At 59.1% G+C, this 26,573-nt stretch overlaps 1 protein-coding gene across 7 annotated transcripts; it reads right to left on the bottom strand.

Annotated features, from left to right (window-relative positions):
- Positions 1 to 1,913: 1,913 nt before the first annotated feature.
- ADGRG1 (adhesion G protein-coupled receptor G1) lies at positions 1,914 to 24,783 on the bottom strand. Of its 7 annotated transcripts, XM_028093901.2 has the most exons (17): positions 24,694 to 24,734; positions 24,519 to 24,543; positions 24,246 to 24,312; positions 22,262 to 22,547; positions 13,614 to 13,711; positions 12,648 to 13,070; positions 11,875 to 12,007; positions 11,139 to 11,286; positions 10,437 to 10,568; positions 9,989 to 10,105; positions 9,729 to 9,774; positions 9,373 to 9,476; positions 8,238 to 8,356; positions 6,203 to 6,471; positions 5,083 to 5,191; positions 4,399 to 4,667; positions 1,914 to 3,261 (listed from the first exon to the last, which is right to left on the bottom strand). In XM_028093901.2, the coding sequence occupies exons 5-17, from the start codon at positions 13,675 to 13,677 to the stop codon at positions 3,131 to 3,133; spliced, it is 2,064 nt and encodes a 687-aa protein (XP_027949702.1). In that variant the 5' UTR covers positions 13,678 to 13,711; positions 22,262 to 22,547; positions 24,246 to 24,312; positions 24,519 to 24,543; positions 24,694 to 24,734; the 3' UTR covers positions 1,914 to 3,130. The 7 variants fall into 7 exon arrangements, with proteins under 7 accessions (XP_027949702.1, XP_027949698.1, XP_027949706.1 ...); XM_028093897.2 differs by lacking the exon at positions 24,519 to 24,543 and having other exon boundaries at positions 24,694 to 24,783; XM_028093905.2 differs by lacking the exon at positions 24,519 to 24,543 and having other exon boundaries at positions 22,262 to 22,484; positions 24,694 to 24,783.
- Between the last annotated feature and the right edge of the window lie 1,790 nt (positions 24,784 to 26,573).

Raw genomic sequence — 26,573 nt, 5'->3', positions numbered from 1 at the left:
AGGTGCATCCTCTCAGCATCCCCCCCCCCCCGCAGGGCCTGAGCTGGACGTGCTCTACCCTGGGGGGTCTGAGGACCCACCCAGCCCCTTCCCCTTCCTCCCACGCAGTGTCCACACAGGATTCAGTTCCCCACTGGGCCCTCTGCACCTGGGGAGGGTTGAGGAGAGGACATCGGGGTCACTCATGGGCCGTGGGTGGTAAGTGGGAATCTGGTGTGGGGCCGCAGGCACTTCCTCTGCAGGGAAGGCTTGGGGGCAGGTGGGAACCACGGGGCCTGTCCTGCCTCCTTCCCCGCGGCAGCCAGGCGAGGTGAGATGGTGGACAAGGGCTTTGTGATCTGTGCCCTGCTGGGCCCACCACTGGAGACCCATCCTGGCACCAGGGTCCTCAAAGGGGCTCATGGGGGCCTGTTTGTGAAGAAGGGCCTGGAAGGAGGGACCCAGAGTGTCCAGCACACCTGGAAAGACAGGACCGGGGCGGGGGATGGGGCGCTGGGAATGTGGCAAAGATAGCCGGGCAGGGCCAGGGTGAGCCCCACCGGGGCTGGGGACGGGCCTGGAGCCCTGTACGAAGCCCTGGGCCCCCCAAATCCCAGGGCAGATGGAACTGTAGCTCTGCTTTCTGCCACCTCCCACCACACCAGCTTGTCCCAGTGGCTCCCTGTGGGCTCCAGTCTCCAGGGACAAGGCCTCCAAGCTTCTTGGCTGCTTCAGTCTGCTTTCCACATCAGAGTGACATCTCCACACGCAAACCTGGCTGTGTCCTTCTGAGAACAGCGGTCCTGCTCTGCAAGGCCCTACAGCCCAGTGAAGGGCACGAAAGGAAGCATCCGGTGGCCCGCCCAGCACCTGTCCCGAGAAGGTGGGCTCCAGCCCAAGAGCCCTCCCTGCTACCTGAGCCCGCCTCAAAAACTGCACCTAGTGTCCAGGAGTTCTTTGAAGTGGGACAATTTGTTTGAAGGGTGTGCTCTCTGCCTGGGGAAGGGGGCTGGGTCCTTTCCTTCCCTCCCTGAGGATGGGGGGAGGTGTCCCCCAGGGCTAGCCCAGCGTTGGGGCCCCACGGGACCTTGCGGAGACTGAGAGGTCTGTGAGGTGGGGGCTGGCTCTGACCCCCCTGAGCCGCCCGAGCAGGTCACCGTGGACCAAGCTTGCCTCTGTCCTCAGGACTCGCAGAAAGGGAGAGGCAGAAGCCAACGAGAGGGGAGGAGCAGAGAACATCGGAAGGGAAGCAGGGCAGAGGGAGGTCCCGCGTGCCGAGGTCCCTGCAGGGGCCCAGACCCCACATTCATGCCGTCAGAGGGCACTGCCAGTCTACTCCCGGCCGTTAAGGTGGCTTCGCATCTGTCCCGTCCAACTCCAGACCCTGGAGCCATTTTCCCCGGCCCGCCATCCCCCGGGAGCGGCTGGAGGCCGTGTTGGGAGGCAAGTCTGATCCTCTCTTCTCACGGTCCACCTGCGTCACCCCGACCCACAAACTTGCTCCGGACATCACGTGACCAGCCAAGGGCTGAATTCCGTCCCCACATCTGATTTCTTTAGCCGGTGAATTTTTTGGATGAGCCAAATTTTTCAGTCAGGGGATTTTGTACCCGCACAATCTGGATTTCTGATTTATCATAAAAGGAGGGTGGTCTGGCCACACGGGTCATCTCTGCACCCCTACACAGGACAGCGGGTGGCTGGAGCCGAGTGGCTTGTCATCTCCACTCCACCACAGACCCCAGCATTCCCCACTGCCTCCCCAACTCTGACGCCAAGTTGTCCTTTATCCAACCCCCACCTGCCCCGCCCCACTAGTCCTGGTGGATAGTTTCCAGCAGTTGATTTTTTTCACACATGGCCTTCTCTCATCTCTGTTTCCTGATTGGCCCCAAGGTGTTGGTATCAGTGACTCTTAATAAAAGCACGGAAGAAAGTGCTCCAAATCTTTACAGTGATTTCTTAGGTGATAACAACAGCTGATTTTTTTTTTCTGTGTGCTCTTCTACAGTTTCCAAATTCTCTACAATGAACATCTACTTCTTTAAATTCAAAAGACAAATGAGAGAGTGCTTAAAAAGAAAGTCCTCCCCCATCTTTAAGGCTGGGATCCAGATCAAATGTTGTCTCCTAGAGGAAGTCTTCCTGGATCCCCAGCAAGGAATGGTGGCTCCCCTTGTAGTTCCAACCCCTTAAGAACATGTTGGGCTCTAGGCCAGGGTCACCGGGGGAGGCATGCTTCAGTCTTCCCAGTATTGGGGCAGAAACAAATTCGCACTGCTACGCTCCACAGTTCTTGCCACAAGAGGGCTTTGGGAGAGGCTGAGGGTCCCTGGGAGGGGTGGGCTTGGCAGTGGTGAGCAAGGGCGATGCAGCTTATAGAAAGGCCCAGATGGACAGACAGACCTAGCCCAGCCCAGAACATCTATACCAAGCCTGAGTCAAGGGCAGGCAAAGGCCCGTGCAGTAGATACAGGTTTACAGCAGACAACTCTTGGAAACCACAACCCAAAATACAGCCCTGGAATCGGGGCCCTGCCCAGGGCTGAGTGGGGGGCTGGAGAGGGAGGGCTGGGGAGGCTGACAGAGGGCCCTGAGCTCAGAGGTAGAGGAGTTGCTGCTATGCTCCAGGAGGGGGCTTTCCTCCTCCAGGGCTCTGGCTCAAAGCTCTGCCCCAACCCCATGCGCCCTGAGTACCGCTCTCAGGCTAAAATGACAGGACTGCAGAGTGCCCTGGTGGCGGTCACCGGAGACAGATCGGCTATTAGCACAGGGCCCACGATGCTGCCAGGCCTCACAGGTCCAGGACCTGACCTTGGGGCCCGTGGGCTCCCATCTGCAGCCATGAGGGCTGGGCCCAGTGGCGGTGAGTTCAGACCAGCCTGCAGCCCCCAGTTAGGATGGCAGGGGAACGGTCCCACTCCCAAGCCCCTTGTGAGCTGGACCGGGGCACTGAGTAGCCCACAGGCCAATTCAGAAAGCCCAGCCTGGGAGTTTGGCAACAGTGCCCTCCCCCCGAGGGGCTTGGGCCTTCTTCTCGAGTCTCTGGCTGATCCTCAAGTGTTGGGCCTGGCTGTGGGGGTGGCAGGTGGGGGTGAGGAGAGGCCGCATCTCTGTTTCCTTACGCAGCTCCTGGCGGGTGGCTGGTGGCCTAGATGCGGCTGGACGAGGTGCTGCCCGAACTGATGGGGAGCCTGGCACTGTCCGAGCTGTTCTTCAGGGGGGAAGGCCCACCCCGGGCCTGCAGCCGCATGGACCAGTACCAGAGGAAGATGAAGAAGCCTGGGGGCAGTGAGGGAGCACAGGGTTCAGCAGGCGGGGGGCCGCCCTGCCCCTTCCCCCCTCCCTACACAGGCTACCAGCACCCCACCATACACCAGACACTGTGCAATGGCCTGAGCCCCATCTCATTTTATTCTGTCGAGGTTCTCATGGGGTCAGGCCTATTCATTACTATTCTGCTTCACAAACGAGGAAACTGAGGCCCTGAGAGGTAAGGGGCCTTGGCTGAGCCAGGAGTTAAACCCTGGTGTTCAGGCTCCAGAGTACCTGTTTAAGCACCTCTGGGCCAGAAGAGGGGGGTGTGTGTGCCTGTGTGTATCTGTCTGTCTGTCCTTGGGTGGTGGGGGTGTGCAGAGTGGTGTAGGTAGAAGGACTCTGCTGGCATCAAGCCCCAGCCCTCATGAGCCAGCCCCTCTGCTCCTCTCCCCTCTGCCCTTCCAACTACCCTTCAGCCTCGCTCCCCCTCCCTGTTCTTCCAACACACAGCCCAGTGCTATAGCTTCTGGACCTTTGTTCTTACTCCTCCCTCTGCCTGGCACGCTCTCTCCTTAGGCCAGACCTCCTCAGCCTGCGCCGCACACACGCACCCCGGGGCACCTGTTACAATGCAGATCTGATTCGGCAAGTCTGGGGAGGCCAGAGTCCCCACGATGCTGATGCCCACGGGCCCGGGAACACACGTGGAGTCCCAAGGCCCTTGATCTCTCCCTGGCTGGACCCTTCTGTTGTCTTCAAATGTCTCCCACAGAGGCCTCCCTAGCCACCCTTCCCAAAGTGTCCCCCAGCCCAGCCCAGATCGCCACTGACTACTCTCCTCTGCGAGACCCCCTGAGATGGCCGCAGGCTTGCTCGTCACGCCTGGTCTTTCCCACAGGACATGAGCTCCGTGGAAGAAAGGCCCTCACCCAACCAGTCCACAAATGTAGCCCCAAGGCTTAACACAGGGCCTGCACAGAGCAGGTACTCAACAAAGACTTGTCAACTATGGCCTGGGGGCCCCCATTTTATAGACGGGAAGACCGAAGCCCAGAGAAGGGAAGCCTTCAGATGGGGTCCATACCTTCCCTACCCCATGCTCCATGCATGGGTGCCCTGCCTGGGGCCAGGGGGGAGGGGTGGGCTCTTCTCCATGCCTACCTTGGAAGGAGGTGATGATGCTGAAGAAATAGAGAACAACAAGCTGGAAGGTGCCCGAAGCAAAGGAGAAGAAGATCAAAGCCCAGGGCAGACCGAGGACCAGGCTGAGGCCCAGCAGCGTCAGCACGTGGGGCCATTTCTGGGCGTGCGGGCGCAGGCGCAGGATCTGCACCACCATGGTGCCCAGCATGGCCGTGTTGAACAGAAACACCAGGCTGAAGAGGCCCAGGTTGGTGACGTGGCTGACCAGGGAGTCCCGGATCCAGCACCTGGGGGCAGAGATGTGAGGGTTGAGTGCATGCTGGCGGGGCTGGCGCGGTGCTTCCCAGGCCAAGGATGTGCGCCTCTGGGAACCCGAGCAACAAACAGGGAGCCGCCTTCAACACCACTGACTCACGGGGGAACGTTACTTTCTTTCCAGTTCTCTGCGCCTTCAACCGCTCCAACCTCTATTCCCACTCACACAAAGAAACCCACGCGCTACACAAGGTCACCGGCGAGAGACGGGCAAATCCAGGTCTGTGCTCACCCTCCCTGACCCCCCAGCCTCTGCCAGGCCCACACCTCCAGCAGCCCTGGCGCCCAGGCGGCCCCACTCGGTCGGTGTGGCCTCGGCCTGGGCCGCCCTCTGGCCTCTGCACCCCGAGGCCCATGTTCCTGAGCCCGCTGTGCTCAGCCACTCACATGGAAGGGTAGATGACACTCTCTGGGGTCCTCTGCACGGCCAGGATGATGGGGCCGTAGTTGTTCACGTCCACTAGAGCCACCAGCATCACGAGGAAGATGGGGAAGCCTGCGGGGCCACGAAGCATGGAGCTCTGTCCCCCGCCCTCTGGCAAGACCCTTCTCCCAGGCTTATAGTCAGCTCCATGTGGGGAGGTCCTCCATGATCAGACTCTCCCCTTCCCCGCTCCAGTTTGGGTTTCCCATAGAGAGCCCCATCTCCGCTGACCTTCTGCCTCCCCCTCTCACCGTGGGAGAAAGGGCCTGCACTTCCCGCCGAGGGGCAAGACGTCACAAGGGAGATGGGAGGCACAGACTGGGAGGGTGGGGGAGAGCCGAAGGGGGGTCTTCCAGAGTCTGCACTAGGCCTTGACTTTGTCCACGGGCTGAAGCTTGAGAGCTCTCTCCAGAAGGGGTCACCCACCACCAAACACCTGGGTCTTGGCACAGAGACAACTCTGAAGGAATTTTATGTAAATCGGTGGAGTGAACCAAGAAAGGGTCAGAGGAGAAACACGGGTGGGGCAACAAGTTGGGTGAGGGACATGTGGAGTCTGGCAGGCCTGTGCAACATCCAGAAGGACTTGCAGTGTGCCCCCTGGGTCTCCAGGTCTGACTGAGAGGTCTGGGCCATGGGTAAATTGGGTGGTCTTGGCCAAGAACAAATGCCAGAGCTACGGGGAATCTGTTACCTGAAGCTTAGAGGAGCATCCACAGACAGAGCCACTGCCAGCCTGAATTAGGTGAGTGGAGGACTGGATGACAGCCCACTCCTCCCCCAACAGGGTGCCTTTGAGCAGTGCACAACATGCACATCCATACACAGTGGCTCTGTCTGCAAACCCCACTTTTAAAAGAGTGAGCAATGTAGAGAATATGGGTTTCTTGGGAGCAATGCTCACCGCTTCATCTTCCTAAAGGGGACCTTAACCCAGCCCAGGTGAAGAACAGTTGAGGATGGGTGGGTGAAGGAAAGAGTGAGGGAACAGAGAGGTAAGCAGAGAAGTGGAACCAGGTGCCTGCGTTTTACCAAGTAGAAGAGGCAGGTCTGGGGGCACACCAGCGCTCTCTCCCAACTTACCCCAGCCTATGATGCTCAGTTTGAGCAGGTAGCCAGGGACATAAGTGCCAAAGACCTCGACCACCAGCCGGTAGAGGTTGTAGCCCTCGAGGCCCATCCAGGAGAGGCAGGCGAGCAGAGAGAAGTGCAGGAAGATGGCGCTGGCACGGCAGCCAGCCTCGGAGCCTGTCAGGGCCACCGGCTCACTCAGCAGAAAGCTCACGTCCAGCAGGAAGACCGCCAGCAGCAAGTTCATGTGCACTTTGATGGTGTAATCCCGAGGCTTCCTCCTGCACAGGGGAGGGGGTGCGGTCACCCTGGTGGCCAGCTTGGGAAGGTGGGGGGGCAGCCACTCCTCCACCAGGCAGCCTTCCCAGGGTATACACACACACACACACCCTATCCTATCCCTATGGCTGCAGCCAGGTTGTTCCCCACCTGTCCCTGTGCACCTGCTGTGTGCCCAACACCCACAGGCTTGGGCACCGTGGGCACATTTAACAACAGATTTAGCCACGGACAGAGCAAGCAAGACAAATCCAGCCACTACAATCAACCAGATGCTCCTAGAGTTGGAGGGGAAAGACTTTGGATTTGTTGCTGTTTTGGAGAACCCATGCCACCCGTGTTCTGTGTCCGCCTGTCTGCACAGCCGTGTGTCTGTGAGGCTGATTGTGGCGGGGGGGCGGTCCTGTCTGTCTTCAGGTTTGTAAGTCTGGGTGCACAGCCCAGCGCCCCTCCCACCCCAGGACTCTACCCGATCCAGGGCACCTTCGGCATTTCCTCCCCGGCCCCCCACGCCCCAACTGCGCTCTGCCTGGCACCGCCCACCACCTGTGCCGGAGGGCTGGACGGCAAAGCCACGCCCACCCACCCGTGCCTCGAGCTACCACCTTGGGCTGCTCCCTCCCTGCCCCCGCCTGCAGTTCACTCGTCTATGTCGGGCACAGACAAAATGCTCAGTCCCTAAGGTTCCCTGTCCCTGTCCTTGGGCACTTTTGTGATTAATGGGTAGGCGCCGGGGGGGTCGGCCCCCCACCCCCTGACCTCCCCGGAACCTGCCCCTCGTCACTACTCCAGCCGCACCACGCGCACAGCTGCGGGCTCACACAACACAATCACCGACGTGCCCGCAAGCCCATGCCCCCCGACCCGTGCAGACAGCGAGCACACCCCACGTGCTTGCACCTACACCCCCCAACGCAAACGGGCCCAGGCCCTGACTGCAGGTGGACCTCAACCTAAGCCAAGCCCAGCACTGACCATCCAGACCCGTCCACACGGCCGGTGTGGGGATGGGTGCAGGCGCTCCTCACTCCACCCCCGCCTTTCCGTGGGGCTCCTTCTTCCTCGGGCGCCCAAACAACAGAAGTGGAGTGACAGAAGCTTCCATGGGGGGGATGGGGGAGGCTTTGTCAAACTCGAATGCCCGCGGGGGCCGGGCCTTAAATCAGACACCGGACAATAGGGCGCTGGAAGGAACTCTCCACAGTGGCCACTGCTTGGCTTCCGAAACTGAGGCCTTGTGGACCTGGAGACAGCCTGCCTGGGTGTAAGCCTGCCTCGGCCACTTCCTCGCTGTGTGACCTCAGGCAAGTCCCTTACCCTCTCTGACTGCTTTTTCATAGGACCCTTGTGAGGCCTGAACCAATTTCATGCACGTAAAGCACTTAGAACAGTGGGTAGTACGTGGGAAGCTCCAAGAACGTGTTGACCATTATTACAATTGTCACCATCTTATTATTATGTGCCCCCAGTGGTGACACATCTGCTTCTTCAAAGGCAGAAATCTAGATTTTTATGTCACCTCTCCCCGTGTTCGGTGTTGATAATAAAGTTTGTAAGTGTCACGTCATCCGAACACCACAGAGCTGAGGAGGAGATGTAGCCCCCGCCTCCCAGGGCTCCTTCCTACAGCCGCACACGCATTTTGGGGTGCGTCAAGCCAATCTACAGGGTAGGTCTCCATGGTCCCGGGGTCCCGGCTTAGGGGCCCGGAAGGAAGGTTCTCCCTACCCCCGCCTTTCCCCGCCTTTCCCGCCTGGCCAGCCCCTACCTGTAGCAGAGGTAGGTGGCGATGGTGAGGACGCAGGCCAGAGCCGAGATGACGCAGCCCACGTAGGATACGATGGTCAGGTAGTGCTTGTGTACGGCGTCTACCTCCACAGATGGGGCCTGGGTCCACGAGACAGGCGGGGCCTGGCCTCAGTGTCCCCAGCTTGACACGGAGGGTTTGCCCCAGGTGAAGGGCCAACCTGAGCTCCCGGGGGGCGGGGGTGGGGGGGCGCCTCGGGCATCTGTGAACCACCACCACCCCGAACTGAGCAGAGGGTGGTCCCGTGAGTGCATTCTTCGGAAGGGGAGAGGGTCTACAGTTTTCACCGCATCCTCAAATGGTTCTCCACCCACTACCGGCAAGAACCCTCCACTAGAGGGCGCCCGGGTGGCTCAGTCCGTTAAGCGGTTTAAGCGTCTGCCTTCCGCTCAGGTCACGATCGCGGGGGCCTGGGATCAAGTCCCATATCGGGCTCCCTGCTCAGCGGGGAGTCTGCTTCTCTCTCTCCCTCTCCCTCTCCCCCTCCTCACTGCTCGTGCTCTCTCTCTCTCACTCTCTCTCAAACAAATAAATAAAATCTTAAAAAAAAAAAAAAAAAAGAACCCCCCACCAGAGAATCCCTTTTCCGGCCTGGCACTCATTTTTTTCTATAATGTTCAACACTGGAGTGAGCACCCCATACCCACGGAGGGCTGGAAGACCACTCCGATCCCTCAGAAGTCGGGTCCCAAGATTCTGGGAGAATGAACCTAGGACACAAAGCTTCTGTGATCTTGGGGACACTGAAGTCCTTTGTGAGGCCCTCCACAATGGGCCTCAGTATCCCCTCGAGGGCTCTTTGGAAACATACTTGCACCCCTCGCCCAGCCTGTGGAATCAGAATTCTAGGTTTAGGGCCAGGAATCTGCACTTTTATCATGCACCCAAATTTGGGAATAAAGAGCAAAGGTTTTAATGACCAGGTCTTCCACTTACTAGCTGTGTGAACTTACGCAAATTGCTTAAGCTCTCTGAGCCTCGGTTTCCTTATCTATAAAATAGGACAGGAGCAGGAGGCGCCTCGGGGGTTGGTGTGAGGAACCAATGACATATATGTGAAAGGTGGCCGGCACGGGGCAAGAAGAGGACCCCTCACCATGAGCACTGCAAAGTAGGTCAGGTGGTTGCAGAGGCAGGACGTCTGCGTCTCTCTCCCGATGGTCTCACACCCAGCATCGCTCCAGCTCCCCGGGCTGCTCACTGAGGAAGGGTTCCATGGGGCTCTGATCAAGCCCAGTCCCTCAGGACCCCACTGGACCCCCCGAAATGCATAATCGTGTCACTCTTCTGAGCCTTCACTCCCCCTGGCAAATATCTAGTCTGCCATCATTCCTTCTTCAAAGCCCATTTTCTCCAGGAAGCCCTCCCTGATTAACCCCATCTCCCCCACTCTCTAGGACCCCCTTTCTCCTCCAGATACCCACCCAGCTCAGAGACCCCCTTCACACTCACATGTTGGGTCTTCAACCCAGAATACGCACTGGAGAGTCACGTTTTTCTGCAGGGACAAGAAAGGAGAGTGGACCCCGTCACAGCCCACTCCTTTCTGGGCCAGGTGGAGGAAGTCAGTGTCAGGCCACCACCCCATGTGGACCTGACCGGCTGAGGTCCTCAGCCAGCTGGTCATTTTGTTAAAGACAAGGGACTTGGGAGGCAGGGCAGAAAAGACAAACAGGGACCCTTGTCTCCTCGGCTGGTTTGTCTGCACTCACCGGCTGTGGCTGGTGCTGGAAGGTGAGCACCACGGGCTCCGAGAGGTTGGCTACTTTGGTGTTCTGCACGACGATACCCAAGACCTTCTCACCCAGGACTTGACTGGAATTCTTGTCCTAGATACATGGGATGGGGGAGGAGAGGAAGGGGGGAGGGCTCAAGGCTGAGAAGGCCCAGACGTCCTCTAGTTTCTCTAGACTCCTGTCTCTCCCCCACACATTGCTCTGAGATGCTCAGTCGCCCTCTGGCAACAGTTCTTGAACATGTAGTCATTTACACTGTAGTGAAAACAACATAATTTAGCATTCTCCGGGGGGGATTCGCATGTCACAGTCCAGTTTCTGCCCTTACAAGGAAAGGCTCTAACTTCTGGATGAGGGGGCTTGGCTCTATGCCCGCCTTCCACCTCCCCATCAGACAGAAACCGCTTTCCCCGGTGCCCCCCACCTGGAACAGGGCTTGGCTGCTGAAGTCCACCAGAAGGAGTCTCTTTTCAGCCTCCCCTCTCCGGCCTTTGGTCTTCTGGAAGAGTGTGCGGGGCAGCTGCACCGAGTACTCCTGGACCTCACTCTGTTCCTCCTGCAGACCAGAACCCCTGTGGGGCTCAGCCAGGGGTGGGCTCCCAGGTCTCTACATGCCCCCGCCCCCCAACACCTTCCTGGATGCTGCCACCTTGAAGCCCACCTCCTCCAGGAAGCCCTCCTTTCCTTGGCTCCAGCCCTGGCTGGGGAGCCTGGTGGGTAGAGCCCAGGGCCCCAGGGGGCAAACAGGCCTGGGAGACTGCTGTGCCATCTGGGCTCCCCAGGGGGTAGCATGAGGGCAGCGTGGGTGGCTCCCAGCCGCCGGGCCCACACAAGGGATAGTCTCAAGGCTGACATGCACGCACAGGGGCTTTGGGTCTTCTGTTCCCACAGGGATACTATAGGAGCCCCTGATGCCGGTCCCGCCCCCGCCCCCCAGCCCCGTCCCCACCACTGTGCCAGGAAGGGTCCTCTGCCACGGGGCAGCCGCTCACAGGGGATTCCTTAGGCCCGAGACTGTCCTTATCAGCACACATCTGGCTCCCAGAGGCCCCGGGGAGGGGAGTGTTCACGCCTCCACATCTGTTTCCTGCCCCGGCCAGTCTGGCCCTGGCCCCTGACCCCTGACCTCGCGCCTGGAACGGATGTGCAGGTCCTGGAGGCTGGCTGTGGGCTGCAGCTTCCACACCGTGGCGTTGACCAGATCCTCCTCGAAGGACAGCACGTCCCCTGGGAACTTCACAGAGGTCAGCTTCGACTCCAGGCTCTGCAGCCTCCTGGCAGGGGGAGAAGGGCCGGGGAGGTTGCTGCAGGCGGACAGGGACATGGAGCTAGACGGCGACTCTCAGCAGAGACCCAGGAAAGAGGCAGGCTGAGACAGGGGCCGGAGGGTCAGGGGGCAGCAGGGAGGGGGCTCGAGAGAAAACAGCCCTAGGACTGGGGCTGGTGTGGGAGAGAGAATGGCCTGTGGGTGAGTGGGGGGCGAGGTGAGAGGAAGCTGGAACATCAGAGCCAACAGGAAAGGGGGCCGTAATCCTGAGCGCCAGGTTCCGGGCCCAGCTCTGCCTGGACTGACCCGCTCTGTGGCCATGGAGCAGCCCTGCCCAAATCTGGGCCTCAGCTCTCAAATGGGCTGGTCAGTTCTCCTTTCTTGGTGGGGAAGAGGGCTTAGGTGGCTGGCTGGGGATGATGATACTTGTTTTTACAAAGGTCAGGGGCTCGGCCTGCGGGGCTGGATCTCGATTCTTCTCAAGGAGGAGGTGGAAAGATGAGGGCAGCATTGCGGCCCCAGGAGAGGCCTCTGTCCTGCCTCCCACTCCAGGCCGCCGCCCTGCCCACAACCAGGTCTCTGGGGCCACACTTACTGGCTGGCAAGGGTGGACGAGGGCCTCCTCGAGTTCTTTCCGGGGTGCCTCAGAAGCTGGTTGAGCTGCTCGAGGTCCCTTTTCAGCTCACACATGTCCACCGAGGCATTGTGGGAGGCCTTCTGGGGAGGATCTGGAGGAGGGGAGGCCAGCGGCACCCGAGGCTAGCTGGGTGCAAGGTGCGGGCCACACCCCTCCTACTCCCATTTAACCCTCTGGTGACTGTGAAAGGCCTCTCTCCCCAGTTTTATAGAAGTTGAAAGTGAGCCTCCCCAACGTGGGGTGGATCCCCCGAGGTCACCCAGAAGTCAGCCACATGCGGGCTCTGCCACACGGAACCCTCCAGCAACTCCAGCCCCAGCAGGGCCAGCCGGGACACACCTGCCCAGGTGCCCTTCTGGCCACACAGCTGGAGCTGGGAGGGCCCACCCCGGGAGGGCCGGGGGTGTGGGGGGGCTTGTGTGGCCCCTGGCCCCTGACAACCACTCCCGTCTTTCCACGCTCGCTCGCTGCTCCCACCCTGGGCGGGCCTCATCTTCCTTCACCTGGACCTTCCCTGCAGCCTCTGGACGGGACTTTGCCCCTCTGCCTTCACCCCTACCTTCCCACAAACCTTCCTGAAAGCACACCTTGGATCACACCCTTCCCCTCCTCAGACACCTTCAGTGGCTCCCCCACTGCCTGGGAACAAAGCCTAAGCTCCAGGACCATGACCGGTCATTCAGACCCAGGCCTTTGTCCAAGTTGTTCCTTCTGCCTGGAAGTCGCCTTACTGTGGAAGGAGAAGGTGAAGCCGGTAGCACTGGGCAGGCTGGTGTTCTGGGGTCTCCACCAGGAGCTGACAGAGGTGGCGAGCAGCGGGGGGCCCTGAGCCAGGCTCTCCTTGTGGTGCCGGAAGCACAGGAGTCCAGAGGCTTGGTTACTCAGCAAGAAGTCGTTCTTGCCGTAGCGAAGGTGCAGTATCCCCGCATGGCGGTTCCAGTACAAGCAGAAGTGGTAGAGGCCCCTTGGGTCAGGGAAGGGCTGGGAAGCCGGGAGGACGGCCAGGAAGGGAGCATGAATTGTGAGGGCTCCCTCCGAGTTCTTGATGGAGATGTGCAGCTCTGAAGTCTGCTTGTAATGGAGGCTGCTCTTCTGTGTCTGGTTCCTCTGGCCACAGAAACGGAAGTCTTCACGGGGCCCCCCGCCATGGGTACCTGGGGAGGCAAAGACTACAGATGGGACTCTGGGGCAGGGAGCAGCCAGGGGCAGGAGAGGGGTTTACGCCTGGGGCCCAGAATACTGGATCCCAGTGCCTGGGATCTACATACGTTCCAAGGACCTATACCTCAAAGGTCTACAAAAATGTGAATGTGCCCTACTCACAAATTACTAGCTTCAAATTATGAAAAGAACTAAAAATTAATAATAATTTCAAAGGCAAAAAACATTTTAATAGCAATAAAGTACTTCATAAGGCCATGCCTGCCATAGACGGTTGTGCAGGCTGTGCACTGCACAAGGATGCTCCGGCTGCAGAGCTGAGTGGGACCAAAACACAGTCCGTGTTTCCCACCCCCAGCTGTGCACTGTGGGAAGAAGGGATGGCTTTTTCTGCAAGATACCATCCACTTGCTAAACTGTGTCTAAAGTCCCATGCCTGCCCAAAGGGGTTAGTGGATATGCTGGCAGCTGTCCTAGACATGGGGGCATTGTAATGTATGTCACAACAGTCCCAGGGCATCCCCAAGATAGCCTACCTTGAACCAGGAAGAGCAGACATAGCAGGAACAGGGCCTTCTGCCGCAGCACTTGGGCGGCCATCTTCCTCCCCAAGGTCACCCTGAGAAGTCAGCACCTGAAAGAGGCCAGGTGTGTTAGCTGGGGCCAGATCTGCAAGGTGGTTGGGCCAGCCCTGCAGAGGGCGAGGCCGGTGTAGCTTGGGTATGGGATGTGAGGTAGGGAAGCGAGTGTGGAAACAGCCCGTGGGTCTCCCCAGAGCTGCCAGAAGCTGAGCATCAAGGGAGAGCAGCTGTCCAGAGCCTGGCTGAGTTCAAGTCCTGGCTCCTCCTCTCACTTGCTGCATGACCCTGTGCAAGTCACAGAAAATGGGGCAAATAATAGTACTTTCCTCTAGACCCAGCAATGATGGGGTCATCTTGGCTAGAATCTGGCGGGGAAGGCTCCACAGCACCATCTGGAACCACCCCCACCACCCTGCCCCTCCAGGCCTGGAGGAGATGCAGGAAAAAGGGGGCCCTTCGGGTTCTCCTCCAGGAACCTCACCATCATCATCCCCAACACCCAGCTCAGAGGACACCTCCTTCAGGAAACCTTCCCCAACTCCTTCTACAGTCAGTCCTGGCTTCCTTTGGCTTCCCACCACTGGCCAGGGCCTCCTCTGTCCCCCAGGCAATGCAGGATGGTGCAGTCCCTCCTCAGCTAGCAAGGCAGCTCCTGGCCCATCTCTGCCGACAGGGCTGAGTGCACCGGGCGGGGGTGGGGGGGGCGTGTGCTGGACAAAGGCTGGGCAGTTGGACGGGCGAGTGAAATGAAGGATCAACGCCCCCACAGCGCCCCCTGCAGGGAACGGTGGAGAAGGGTGCTTCCTGTCATTACCACCAGGGGGAGCCAGTTCCCAGGGCGCCCCCCAGCCCCACCCTGGTGTAGCGCGGGCCCTTCCGCCCCTCCGTGGCCTCGATTAGCTAAACACCAGTTGGCTATGTGTTCTCCCACCGCACCCCGTACCTGTCTGTATTCATTGTCACTTCAGCTCTGTGAAGTGGGCCCTACCATTGGCCCCTTTCCCAGACAAGGAATCAGAAGCCCAAGGGGTTAAATGACCTGCCCAAGATTATTCCAGAGGCCAGGGCTTTCCCTGCCTGGTCAGGACTGTGGTGCCTGGCAGGAAACTGCACGCCTGGCACTGGGAGAGAGAAGCCAGGTGGCCTCCCCACGGCTAGCTGGCCCCGTGACTGAGTGAGGCGCGGACACACACACAGCCTCCTTCAGTTCATGGGGAACTGCATGTGGCCGTGGCAACACATGCCATCATCTGCCACAAGCCAGACGAAAAGAAGCCTGGAGACCTGGGTTCACGAGAAGTCTCAGTTTAGGGGAAGCCAAGGGGCTTCCAGGAAGAGGTGGCTTTGGGACAGAATATTGGAGGGTAGCATTAAAGGGACGGGGGGGCCCAGGCAGGAGCTCACTGTCTTTGTCCTTGAACTAACCTGACCCCCTGAAGCTAGAGCCAGTCTCCTGTGTCCCACCACGCATAATGGAACCCCAATTTCAAGGGCCTTGTCAGTCCATTTGTTGGTCACCTGGGCTCATCGTCTTGCCTCTGTGGCATCACAGGACCCCTTAGAAGAAGCCTATGAAAGTGTTTTAGGGAATGGTCATTGTCACCCAGGTTGTGATTTTTAAGGTTTCACTCTGTGTTCTCCTCTCTGAGCATTCTGGCCCCTTTTGTAACTGCATCCTGCCACCTCAGACCAACGGGAGGAAACTCAGCCTCCAGAGACGGAGCTATGTCCCTCCTGGACCCCCTTCTTTTCTCCCCCTCCTGCCAGTCCCTGCTGCTAGCTACCTCTGATCCCCGAGACAAATGTCACCTCCTCCAGGCAGCCCCCCTCTCTGCAACCACTGCTCTATACTTGGGAACTCGTAGCTGACAGATCACTTATCGATTTGGTCCAAATTCTCCATTTTATAGTATTTGCATTCAAGGCCCAGAGAGGGCCAATGGCTTCCTGACATCACACAGCAAGCAAAAACGGAGCTGGCCAAAAATCCATGTGCCTCTATGGCCCGCTGACCTTCAAAGTGAGCTACCCGTGTTGGGAGACAAGGGCCCTGGACAGGGCGGAGTCATCCACTCTGCATCAACCCTCCTGGATTGAGCTTTGAGAGCAAAAAGGCCGAGACAAAGAAGTGACCTTCCGATCATTGGAGGGACACAAGCGAGGTTGCGTGAAGTACACAGAGGGGATTCAAACACAGACGAGGTACCAAGGTACCTGTCCCTTCCAGGCTCATCTCCACTCTACCCTGGCCACTCCAAGGTGGACCACGTGGTCCCCACAGGCGTTCTTGGGATGTGAGTGGGAGGGTCTGCCTGGCTTCCTTTAACCCACTCTTAGGCAGTGGAGTGGACTCTGGAGCCAGACTGCCTGTGTTCAACTCCAGCTTCTCCTGCTCGCTAGCTGTGTGTCCTCGGGCTGGTTCCTCACCCTCTCTGGTCCTCACGTGCCACGTCTGTACATGAGTTGATACTTATAAAGGACTTAGAACACGGCCACGCATGTGGTCGGCACCACAGGTGTCAACTACATAACTCTGGGTACTTTCTGACCGGCTTATGCCTGCCCCCAAGTCAGCCCTTGGGCCTGTCACAGAGCCCTACTCTCTCCCCTCCCACCTTCCATGCCCCCTGCCCTGTGGCCCTGGCCAGCTCAGCCTCCAGAGCACCTTGACGGGAAATTCTTAGAGCATGAAACTTTCCTTCCGGGAGCTCAATGGGAAGACTGGAACCCCACCCAGAAAAGCTCCGTCCTTGCCGGCCTGACCTCTGGGCCTTCTGAGGGGTGAGAGAGCGGGACCAGGGACAAAGAGAAGATTCCAGCCCCTACCAGGAAGGGGGAGGGCACTGCCTGGCTTGTCTACTTGGCACCTTCCCAGCCCCATTTCACACTTCAGAGAACCCTGCCCACTCCCGTCACACCCTCTTCCTTCCCTCCATCCCCTGCCTGGGGGTGGGGGTGGGTTGGGGGGGGCTACGGTCTGCCCCCCCACCCCCGTACACACACCCGCTGCCCCATGCAGCCGACTCTGATGCGGTCAGCATCCATGACGGGGGCCACACTGTCCCAGCGCCTCCAACAGGGCTGCAGAATGCCCTCGTCACCACCCTGGGAGCCCCCCACTTGGCTCAGCCAAGGAGGGAGGGTCCTGTGCTCTGGGGGCTGAGCCCCAGACCCCAGAGCCAGGGGCGCACACGTGGACCTCGACACAGACTACACGGGCAGAACCTTGTCCCTGGTCTCTGGAGCTGCGGACCAGCAGAGCGGGACAGGCCTCGGGAGTCAAAGACTCTTAAAACCAAGCATCGGTGCGCAGGCGAGGCCTTCGTCAGACCTCACACAGCACCGGCCAGAGCCAGGGCGCCGCCGAGAGGGGTACTCCAGCAGCACCGCGACAATCAGAGCAGGAGCGTCACTCCGTGAGGTTGGTCCTACTGGTTTGCCATTTTACAGACGAGGAAACTGAGGCTAGGGAAGGGTTATCTGATCCGAGATCACCCCAGGTGGAGCCAAGACACAGACCTGCGTCTCACCCTAGAGAACTCCTTGCAGAGCTGGTACTGACCGAGGTCCTAGAGATGCACGCTCCCCCCGCTTTGGGAGATCCCCCAAAGAAAAGGAGATACGAATGAGGGGGCAGCCAAGACCACCAGCAGGTGCAGACAGCTCCAGCCTGGGAGAGAGGGTCTGGGGGCCAAGTCCCCCAGGAGGGATCCCCTCCCACCTCCCCTTTTGGAGCAGCTGCCTTTGACTTCCCGCCTTCCGTAAACACACACAGGGAACAGAACAGTCCGGCCCAGCTTGACACAATGGGGGCCACCATCACAGGGTCCTCGGGGACACAGGCAGAGCAGAGGGTGACCAGGGCTTGTCTTAGCCCACACTCCCCCACCCACCCCCAGGACTGGCTGGGCCCAGGAGAAGGAGCTCTGGCTCCCGCTCAGACCCAGCCGTGCCCATCCTCATGATGGGGGAGGGGGCACTGGGCAGGGGAACTGCGGGGCTCACTTTCTCCCTCCCCCCCCCGGGGGGGCCTGAGTCACTTCCTCTGCCATCCGTGTGGAGCCACGAGTCACCGCTGGCCCAGTCCAGGCTCCTGGAAAACCCATTTCCTCGGAGGACAGAGGTGGAAGTTGAGTGGACGGGACCTGGTCGGCTTGGGGTTAACCCTTCATGGGCCCAGACCCGGCCCCCCCAACCGCTTTTCTTCTCCTTCCCGTTACACACGCTGTGGAGGTACCATCCCCACCTCCACACGGACCCTTTGGCTGGAATGCCTTCGCTATCCTTGTGACAACCCAATCCATCTGTTGAGACTCAGTTAAGACACACTCTCCCCATGAAGTGTTACCTCACCACCCATCCCCTGTCAGGGTTAACTACATGTTCTGGGGGAGGGGGGGAGCCACGGCCCACCCTCCACTCTCTGTGCCCTCCGCTGCCGTGAGAAGTTCATATCAGAGGTGCGCAAACTTGCCCGTGGGTCAGAACCACCCCGGGGAGCTCACGAAGAGGCAGACTCACGCGCCCCGCACGCTGAGGATCAGAAGCAGCAGGTCTGGGGGGCGGCTCGGAGTCCGGCTTTAACAAGCGTCCCATTGATTGACGCTCTGAGGGCTTGGAACCCCTGGATTCCAAGCCTGGGATAACAGTAGCCGTGTTTTCCAGAGAGTCAGAGCCGAGGGGGGCCCAGGCCCAGGTCATTCCGCTGCTGAATGGCATGGCCTGGGCTGGGGGTGCCTCTTGTCCACCCACTGGCAAGGACACGTCGCCCCTCGATGGTTCACCTGGTGCTCAGCAGGGTGCCAGGAACCTGGAAGGGGCTTCCCGAAGGACAGAAGGGAGGAGGAGGGCCGGGGTGGAAGGGGAGCCCGGGAGTGGGTTTTCGGGTGTGAGCCCGATCTTGCCTTCCTTGGGGGCAGGAGAGAAGGAAGAGGACCCAGCCTCGGTCCTTAGCTGCTCACCAGGAGGGGGGGCAACAGGGAGCTGCGGGCTCCCCCCTGGAGCCCGGGGCGGAGGGCTTAGGAAAGAAGGACGTGACCCAGGACAGAGACGAGGGGACAGGTGGGTGAGCACAAAGCCTTGAGAATGTAAGCACGCATGCAAGTGTGGGTGTGTGTGCACACGCGCGTGTACGGGTCTGCAGGGGAGCATGGAGAAAGCAGAAGACGGCTGGGAGTGGGGGCTGGTTAGTTCTGCGGAGGAGGAACAGAGGGCTGCTCAGACCTCAAAGGGCAGCCAGCGAAGGCCGTTAGAAGAGAAGAGAGTGCAGCACTTGCAGGTGCTTCCTCCCTGGGGTGGGGGCTGGGAGGTGGGGGGCCAAGAAGACCCTCCCTGGAGCTTTCCGAATTACTTGACAAAAGTAAATCTTACTTAGAAACACCAGCTATCCAACAAACCAAAGGAGGGACCCTATCACCCCTGGGAGGGACCCAGGGCCACGCCCCCTTCTAGGCCAGCCCCACCCCCACCCCAGACCCTCGCTCCCCTCTGCTCTCATTCTCCAACGTGGTGGCTGAGCTCAGGCTAGGTGACCACCTCGGCTCGAGGTTCCCCCTGGCAGGGTGTTCCGGGCTGGCTAGGGGAAGCAGTGACTTCAGTTTGCAGGAATTCTTCTACAATAAAGGAGAATAAAAATTAAGCTAACTGCCTGCCCCCAGAGGCTGGCGGATGCCAAGGTGATGCCCACTCACTGCCTGGGGTGAGGCTCACATTCTTGCGCCAGACCTGCTGGAGGGCCATCCCTGCCTGCGTGGCCCCACCTCCCCGCGGCTTCTGGTCTGGCCAAGCCCGTGGGCGACGACTCCCTCTGTGCACCCAGATGAGAGAGTTCTCTGCTAGGATGGGAGGAAAAGGTCTGTCCGTGTGAAAGGACCCTGAGTCCTCCCCAAGAGCCTTATCCAGAGCCACCCACCCTGAAGCCTGCTCTATCTGGCACCAGACCATTCACTTAAGAGACCTCAGAGAGGCCAAGGCACAGTCACGCAAGCAGACGTGAGCCCGGGCTTGGGTGTTCCTGCCTCCAGGCCTTTCCACACACGGGTCTTCCTCCCTGGGATGCCAGCCTTAAGATGTGTCCGATGCCCTGGGCCTATCCCTTCTCTGGGGCTGTCTCCTCATCTTTACCAAGTGGTAACTTGCCAGAGCACTTTCTAAGAAGCACTAGTTCCCAAGTTAGAGAAATACTGCAGGCCCTGCTCGGTCTTGTGTATTAGCATGTCAAAGGCTCTGATAAGTCCTGCAGAAAGAAAATCCACAGAGCTTGGCTGGGCTTAGTTTCCCAGACCACTGTGATGGTCTGTCCTTTTTAGCATGGGCACCTGTTATCAACATGAGAAACAAGCTCTCAAAAATCCTGAGGCCACACAGTAAGAAACCTGTCAGCACCCTCCCTCCCAGCCTCCAGCCCCTCCCTGCCCCTCAGAGGCCATTAGCTACCATGAGATGGGCTTCAGGAGCCATTTAGACTGTGATGTTCCCCCGGGCAACTCATCACCATCCTTGACACTTCCAGGCATGAGGTCCCCGGGGGAGCCTGAGGTATATGCGGCCCCACATCCCACGTCCCTTCGGCCGGCGGGAGCAGCTCTTGGGGACAGGGGCACTGCCAGCCCTGTCCCTAGCCTGGCCCTTCCATTAAAGTCAGCCAGAGCCAGCTGGGCCCTCAGCCTCTCCTCAAGCAGCTGGGACACTTAGAAGGCTGGAATTGAGAGGGAGGGAGGGAGGGAGGGAGGGGCAGAGAAAGGGAAAGAAAGAGGCAATATGAGCATGCCAGAGCTTTTAGAAGCCGAGAATCAAAGCCTCTTAGAATTCAAGAATGGATTATAGGGACTTGGAACCTAAAAAGAGAAGAGATCAGGAAGGGTCCCAGATCTGGCCCAGGCTGGGGTCAGGCTCAGGCGCCAGTGTTTTTGGGGAGCAGTTCAGGGAAACTTGTGCCAGCTCTATGCTCCTGGCACAGTGTGGGGCCTGCCCCCGCTCCCGCCCCAGTCTCCCCGCAGCCCTCTTCCCAAGGAGCTGCTGAGGCTGGGCTCCAGGACCCCGGGACACACACCAGTCAGCACCTGCCCAGAGAATGCGGATGCCCAGAGCGGGGGTGGCAGGAGTTAGATGTGCTTGGTCCAGAACTAACTCTGCAGCCAAGTGGCCCTGGGAACTTTCGGCCAGCCTGTCCCCTCTCTGAGCCTCAGTTTCCTTCTGTGGTAAGTGGATGACTATGATCCCTGCCCCCTTGTCTTCTCTATGGGCCAGGGCCTCCCTTCCAGGGAAGGGCAGGGCTTACACCCCCAGGTGGAAGAGAGGAACAAAGAAGGTGCTGGGCGTCTCCGCCTCCTGGCCAGGCTCTCTTCCCTCTCAAACCACAGGCAGACCTCAGCTGGCTGGCTTAAGTGTCCCTTCCCCATCTGTGTTCCCACACTGCCCAAGGCCAGGCCTACAAGGTCAGCCCAGTTAGCACCCTGCTCTGGGGGCTGCGGATCAGCTACTCTGGACCTGGCAGAGTGCCCGTCTTTGGAGTATAAGACCCTCGTATTCCCAAGGCCAGCCACGAACCCTCCCTTTCTTTCCTCCTCCTCCGGGTCCCAGATCCCTGGCTGAGAGGTGCACGGGACACACGGCCAGGTGTCCTCCCCCCAAGAAAGCTGGGGGCCTGGGCAAGCCTGAGGCACCAGCCCCCTCCAGGGAAGGGCAGTGGAGGCACAGACCAGGGGATTCCACCCAGCTCACTGGGCACACAGCACCGTGGTGTCCTCCATCGCTATTTGCACCCCCCCCCCCCCCGCCCACCACCCAGGGCAGTGTGCTCAACCCCTCCAGCAACACAGCTAACATCGATTAAGCTCTGGGAAAATGCAAAACTCGATTCTAAGCTCTTTACACGAAGGAACACATTCATCCTCCCCAAAACCTTAAGAGACAAGTGCCATTACACTCATTCATTTAACAAATGAGGAAACTGACCAGCCAAGCCAGGGGTGCACACGAGATGCTACCCCAGGGCCTGTCTCCAGAACTGATGCTCTCGGTTTTGCGGCCCGTTTCCCCTTTACCTTACCTGTTAGAAAGCCTTCTCTTTCAAACTCACAGGAAAGATGCTTCCAGATGTGTCTCCTTGGGGTTCCGAACACCCTTCCCCTGAGGGCCCAGGTGACCCCTGTGCCATGGCTCCTGAAAGCCAGGGATGCAGCCTCCCAACACCCCTCAGAGGCTTATCTTTATTCATTGACGGTGCAGCCCAGAGCTCGAGTGTGACTGAGGAGAGTGTGCACGGAGCCCTTACCCCCCAACCACATCCTTCTGGGGCCGCTGTTTGAATCCCCCTTAGCGTGGCATCTGTGCCTCTCCCCGGGTCCCTGGTGCCACCCAGCTCCCCCCACCCCACCCCATCCATCAGCTCCCCTAGCAGTGCTAGAGAGAAAGGGGAGATGGGGAAGGGGGATGGACGGAGAGAAGAAAGAGGGGGGAAGGGGAGGGAGGTGGGAAGGAGCAGGGGAAGGGGAGGCAAAGGAATGGGGGAGAAGAAGGAAAAGGGAGGGGGTGGGGGGCAGGGAAGCGGGGCCAGGAATGAGAGGGATGGCAGGAAGAAGGGGGGATTAGGGAAGTCGTACCTGGGCTCCTCCTTTGTGGCATCGAGTGGACTCTACGTACACAAAGCGCGTGAACGAGTGAGCGAAGGGCTGGCCTCGTTGCAGGCTGCAGGCTGCTGGGGCAGTGCATGGGTTTCTGGGGAGGAGGACTTTGAAGCGGGGCCAGCCCAGCCCCTGCCCCCTCGCTGGAGCTTCAGACAAAGCGGGCAGCCGGGAAGACGGGCTGCGAGCCCCAGCCACCAGCCTGGGAGAAGGGGCGCAGGTGAGAGCAGCCCCTGGCAACTGTTGCCCTGGCAACCGTTGGCAGCTGCAGGAAGGAAGCTGCGTCAGTGGCCAGCTCCGACCCAGCACAGCACAAGCGCCCTAACTTGTCCGGTACCCAGGTCTCCTAACTCAGATGCTGGCCGGGCCCAGCAAGGAGCCGGCAGGAGGAAGGGCAGGGTGGAGGACGGTGGGTTACAGAGAGCATCGGGGGACACCTGCCTAAGTTTGTCAACATTGACTTTAAACCAAATCCTTTTAGGACCCGGTGGGGGCTACCCTTGTGACCAAAGATGCCTATGGCAGGCAGCTGCTTTTGCCCCTGGAGGCTGCCAGCCTGTGGCTTTGACCTTGTCCCAGGCTGGACACCCCTCCAGCCCTCATTACTGGCCCTCACAAATACAGAACATGCACCATACTTCCCTAGAAGCGTTTTAGGGGGACACCTGCTCCAAGAAGCCTTCTTAGATTGCCACAGCCCACCAGGAAGCTTCCTTCTGAGCTATCCCTAGGGCTGGGAGTCTCCCCCGGCTTCCTTCCGGACAGTTCCCTGAGGGCCAAGAGTGGGTCAGACCCTCCTTTCTGTGCTGCAGAGGAAGTACCCGCGCAGAAAGGGAAGAGAACACAGGCGAAGCTTCTGAAACCCCCTCTATGTGCCAGGTACTACACTAGGCATTTTGGAAATCTATTTCTACCACTCTCCAAGGTTAGCCCTATTGAAGCTGTCTTACAGATAAGAAAAGAGAGGCTCCGGGAAGTGATGTGATGTGACTCGACTCGCTCAAGGCCACCCTAGCTGGAACTTCAAACCAAGATCTCTCCTGAGACACAAAGACATCAAGACCAAATGTCCATCTGATGCTTGACAAATCCTGCCCCCCATCCAGTGCACATCCAAACTTTATTTGATCACCTCCAGGGACAGGGAGCTCACCTCCTCCCAAGAGGGGCATATCCCTCTGACCTCTAAAAAGTCCTTCATAGCCACTGAGTCAAAGGGGAGGGGACATCGAAGACACGGGGTGGCCTCCACGTGCCGGACAGGGCAGGAAAGAAAACCAGGGGCAGACGCCCCCGCCTCCGCCGGGGCCTATGGCTCCAGACCAGCAGCAGATCAGGAGACAGGGTGGCGCTGCTCAGGGGGTTGAGGGGCTAGGGTCTCAGCCAAGCAGCTCTAAACACTTTCCCAGAACAAGTGGGGAACCCCCTTGGCAATCACACTCAAAGGGGACCGAGGGGTTTTGCGATGGTTTCTGGCAGAGGCCATGGGAAAGGCAGCAGGGGCTTGGGGCCAGGGGGACGCTGTGCCCATGCACCCTCACACCTCCTCCCCCTCAGCCATGGACCAGAGCCAGCAGGCGGCTTCAGTCAGGACGCAGCTATTGTCTTGCTGCTGGCCCAGAGCTGTGTCCCATTCAGGCACTATTTTTGGCCCCCGGAGGAAGAGGAAAAGAAAGCAAAGAAAGGAGTTGCTGTTCTCGGTGGAACCTTCCCCCAGAAAGGATTCCGGGGCCTGCTGGGCCAGAGAAGGCAGTCACTGTTGGATCAGAAGCTTCTATGCTTAAAAAGAGCTGGCAGGGGGCTGCAGTTCAGGGGGAACCAGGGGAGGGCACAGATGGGGCACCCCTGGCCTCTTACACACGCTTGGTGCTCACTAACTGCAGGGACACACAGAGAAACAGAGACACAGCATCGCAGGTCCCACCCAACGTCGCCGAGCACTTGTAATGACAAAAATACTTACGATAGCTCAGAGGTCATTGCTGTCCAGAGCCAAGTCTCTGCCAAAGACACTGACAATGCTCATGGCACTGCCAGCCAGAACGGAGTGTTGAACAAAAATGATGAGGCTCAGTTTACAAATCAGATAGCTGAGGCTCAGGGAGCAGCGTAACTGCCCAAATAACAAGCTAGTGACCCCACACACCCCCACATCCACCCCGCCCCTGCCCTCCCCCCACCCACCCTGCCTTTACCAACTCCAGCACACTAGCCTTCTTTCTATCCTCAGACACACCTCAGGGCCTTTGCACGTGCTTTCCCTGCAACATAGCACATTTTTTCCTGGACCCTGTTCCCTGCTCGGTTTCTTCTCAGTCCTCATTTCAAATATCTCCTCCCCCAAGAAGCCGTCTATGACTACCCAGCCAAAATTACCTGCCCCATCATCACTCTCTTCCATGCCACCTTACCTTCTTAACTTTACAGCACTTAACGCTGTCCGAGATGACCCTCCAATATGCTTACTTATTTTCAATTTCTCAGCATTTACTGTCTGGCTCACCACTTGTATTTCCTGTACTAGCTCTGTGTCTGGTCCACAGTAGATTCTGCATGACTGCTAGTTAAATACATGAATGAATGAGACAGAGCTGGGATTCTAACCCAGGTCAGGCCGGCTCCAAGCCTCTTCCCAGTAGGAGCCAATTCCTGATGCTATACTTTCGATCCAAAAGTGCCACTTGGGGCAGGGGGTTCCAGCACCGAGCCATCCTGACTCCCCAACCTCTGAGTAGTGGCTCAGGGGCATAAACATCTCTGCCAAGTGCTTGGCAAGAGAGGGACTCCCCAGACTGTGCACAGCTCGAGAGTAGGGATAGGACCCTAAATACCAGCCTAGTATTTCCTCCAATACACAGCTGCCTGGTAAAGGCTCTGAAAAGCCCTGCAATGCAGAAGCCTGGGAGCCCAAGCCTTTCCTAAATCACTGGGACGACAGACAGACTTTCAAAGTTGCTAAATTAGATGATGTCTGAGATCCCATCTGAATTCGTGATCACTGAACCTTGGGGTTTCTCTTGCCACGAAGGCTAAGTTACTACCCCCAGGCCTCTCGACAACCTTCTCCTATGGCCCAGGGCTAAGAGGGGACCCAGGGAGGAATTTGCCATGAAGGTGGGACCCATTCCCACAGCTGCAAATGCTAAACTTCCATCTGGACTCCTGTGGGCTCCCCCAAGGTGGAGCGGGGAGAGGAAACCGTATATGTCTGTGGCCAGGGAGGATCCTGGGGTCTAGGAACCTGGGGGTAGGCAATATCCCAAGGGCCAACATGCAGAGACTCACAAGGCAGCTGGAGGAGGGAAGGGAACCACAGACCATATGAAGCGCACCTAACCTCCCATAATGCGTGTGCCTGCCCACTCTATGAGGGGGGCACTATTATGCCCATTTGACAGCTGAGAAAACTGAGGCTCGGCAGGGGGAGAAGCTGCTTGCCCAGGGCTACACAGCTGGTAACTGGACCCCAATCCAGTTCTGTACACTCGTTTGCCTGCGCTGTACCCCCTGCTCTGCATGGCACCCCCGGCCCTGGACTCTCCAGGACACGGAGAGGAAGCGTCTGCCGCTCTAGGGAGGTGGATAGGCAGGTCCGCGAGGCTGCGCTGCACCCGAGGCCTCGCACCCCAGGAACAGGGGCTGGGCCCCTTCATCCCTACACCCCTGGGGTCTGTGAACACTTCTACCCGCCCTGGACGGCAATTACTGAGGCTTCCAGCTCTGTGGGAGAGCGAACCCGACGGCAGGAACTGAGGCATGCTGACACCTGCTGCAGCATCTCTGCGGGGAAGCACCGGCCATCCTCCCAGTGACAGCTAGAGACGGGCACCGCTCCCCCGCCTGGCTCCCCCTACGCCAGGCCAGGCACCAGGACCTTAGTATCCTTGGCTCCCAGCCTGGGAGCTGGAGAGCAGACCCCGCCCATCTGGTCTGGGCTGTGTGCAGAAGTGGCAGAGCCCAAGAGGGTGTGGCAGGTGTGGCCACAGACGTAGGATAAATACAGCTTTAGGAAACCGTGTGAGGATTCCTTCCGGCCCTGCCCACTGCCCACGGCTCTCGCCAGGCTCTGTCACATGTAGGTGTGTGGGAGGGGGAAGTGCCACAGGGCCAGGAACACCCCTACCCAGCCACGGGTCCATTGGATAGGGAGAGCAAGGGGAAACATCAGCTCCCTGATGACGTGGGGGTGGGTGTGCCCCCTTCCTGACCCCTCCATCACACCCTCCAGTCTCACTCCCGCCCCATCCCCGATCCCTGATCCCCAGTCTGATCCCCTTGTGCCTTCCACCCA

This window comes from Eumetopias jubatus, unplaced genomic scaffold (genome assembly GCF_037043125.1).
Source record: "Eumetopias jubatus isolate StellerSeaLion01/CBP00866 unplaced genomic scaffold, mEumJub1_p1.0 scaffold_10, whole genome shotgun sequence".
Lineage (NCBI taxonomy): Eukaryota > Metazoa > Chordata > Mammalia > Carnivora > Otariidae > Eumetopias > Eumetopias jubatus.
This window is presented reverse-complemented; position numbering and strand designations above follow the sequence as displayed.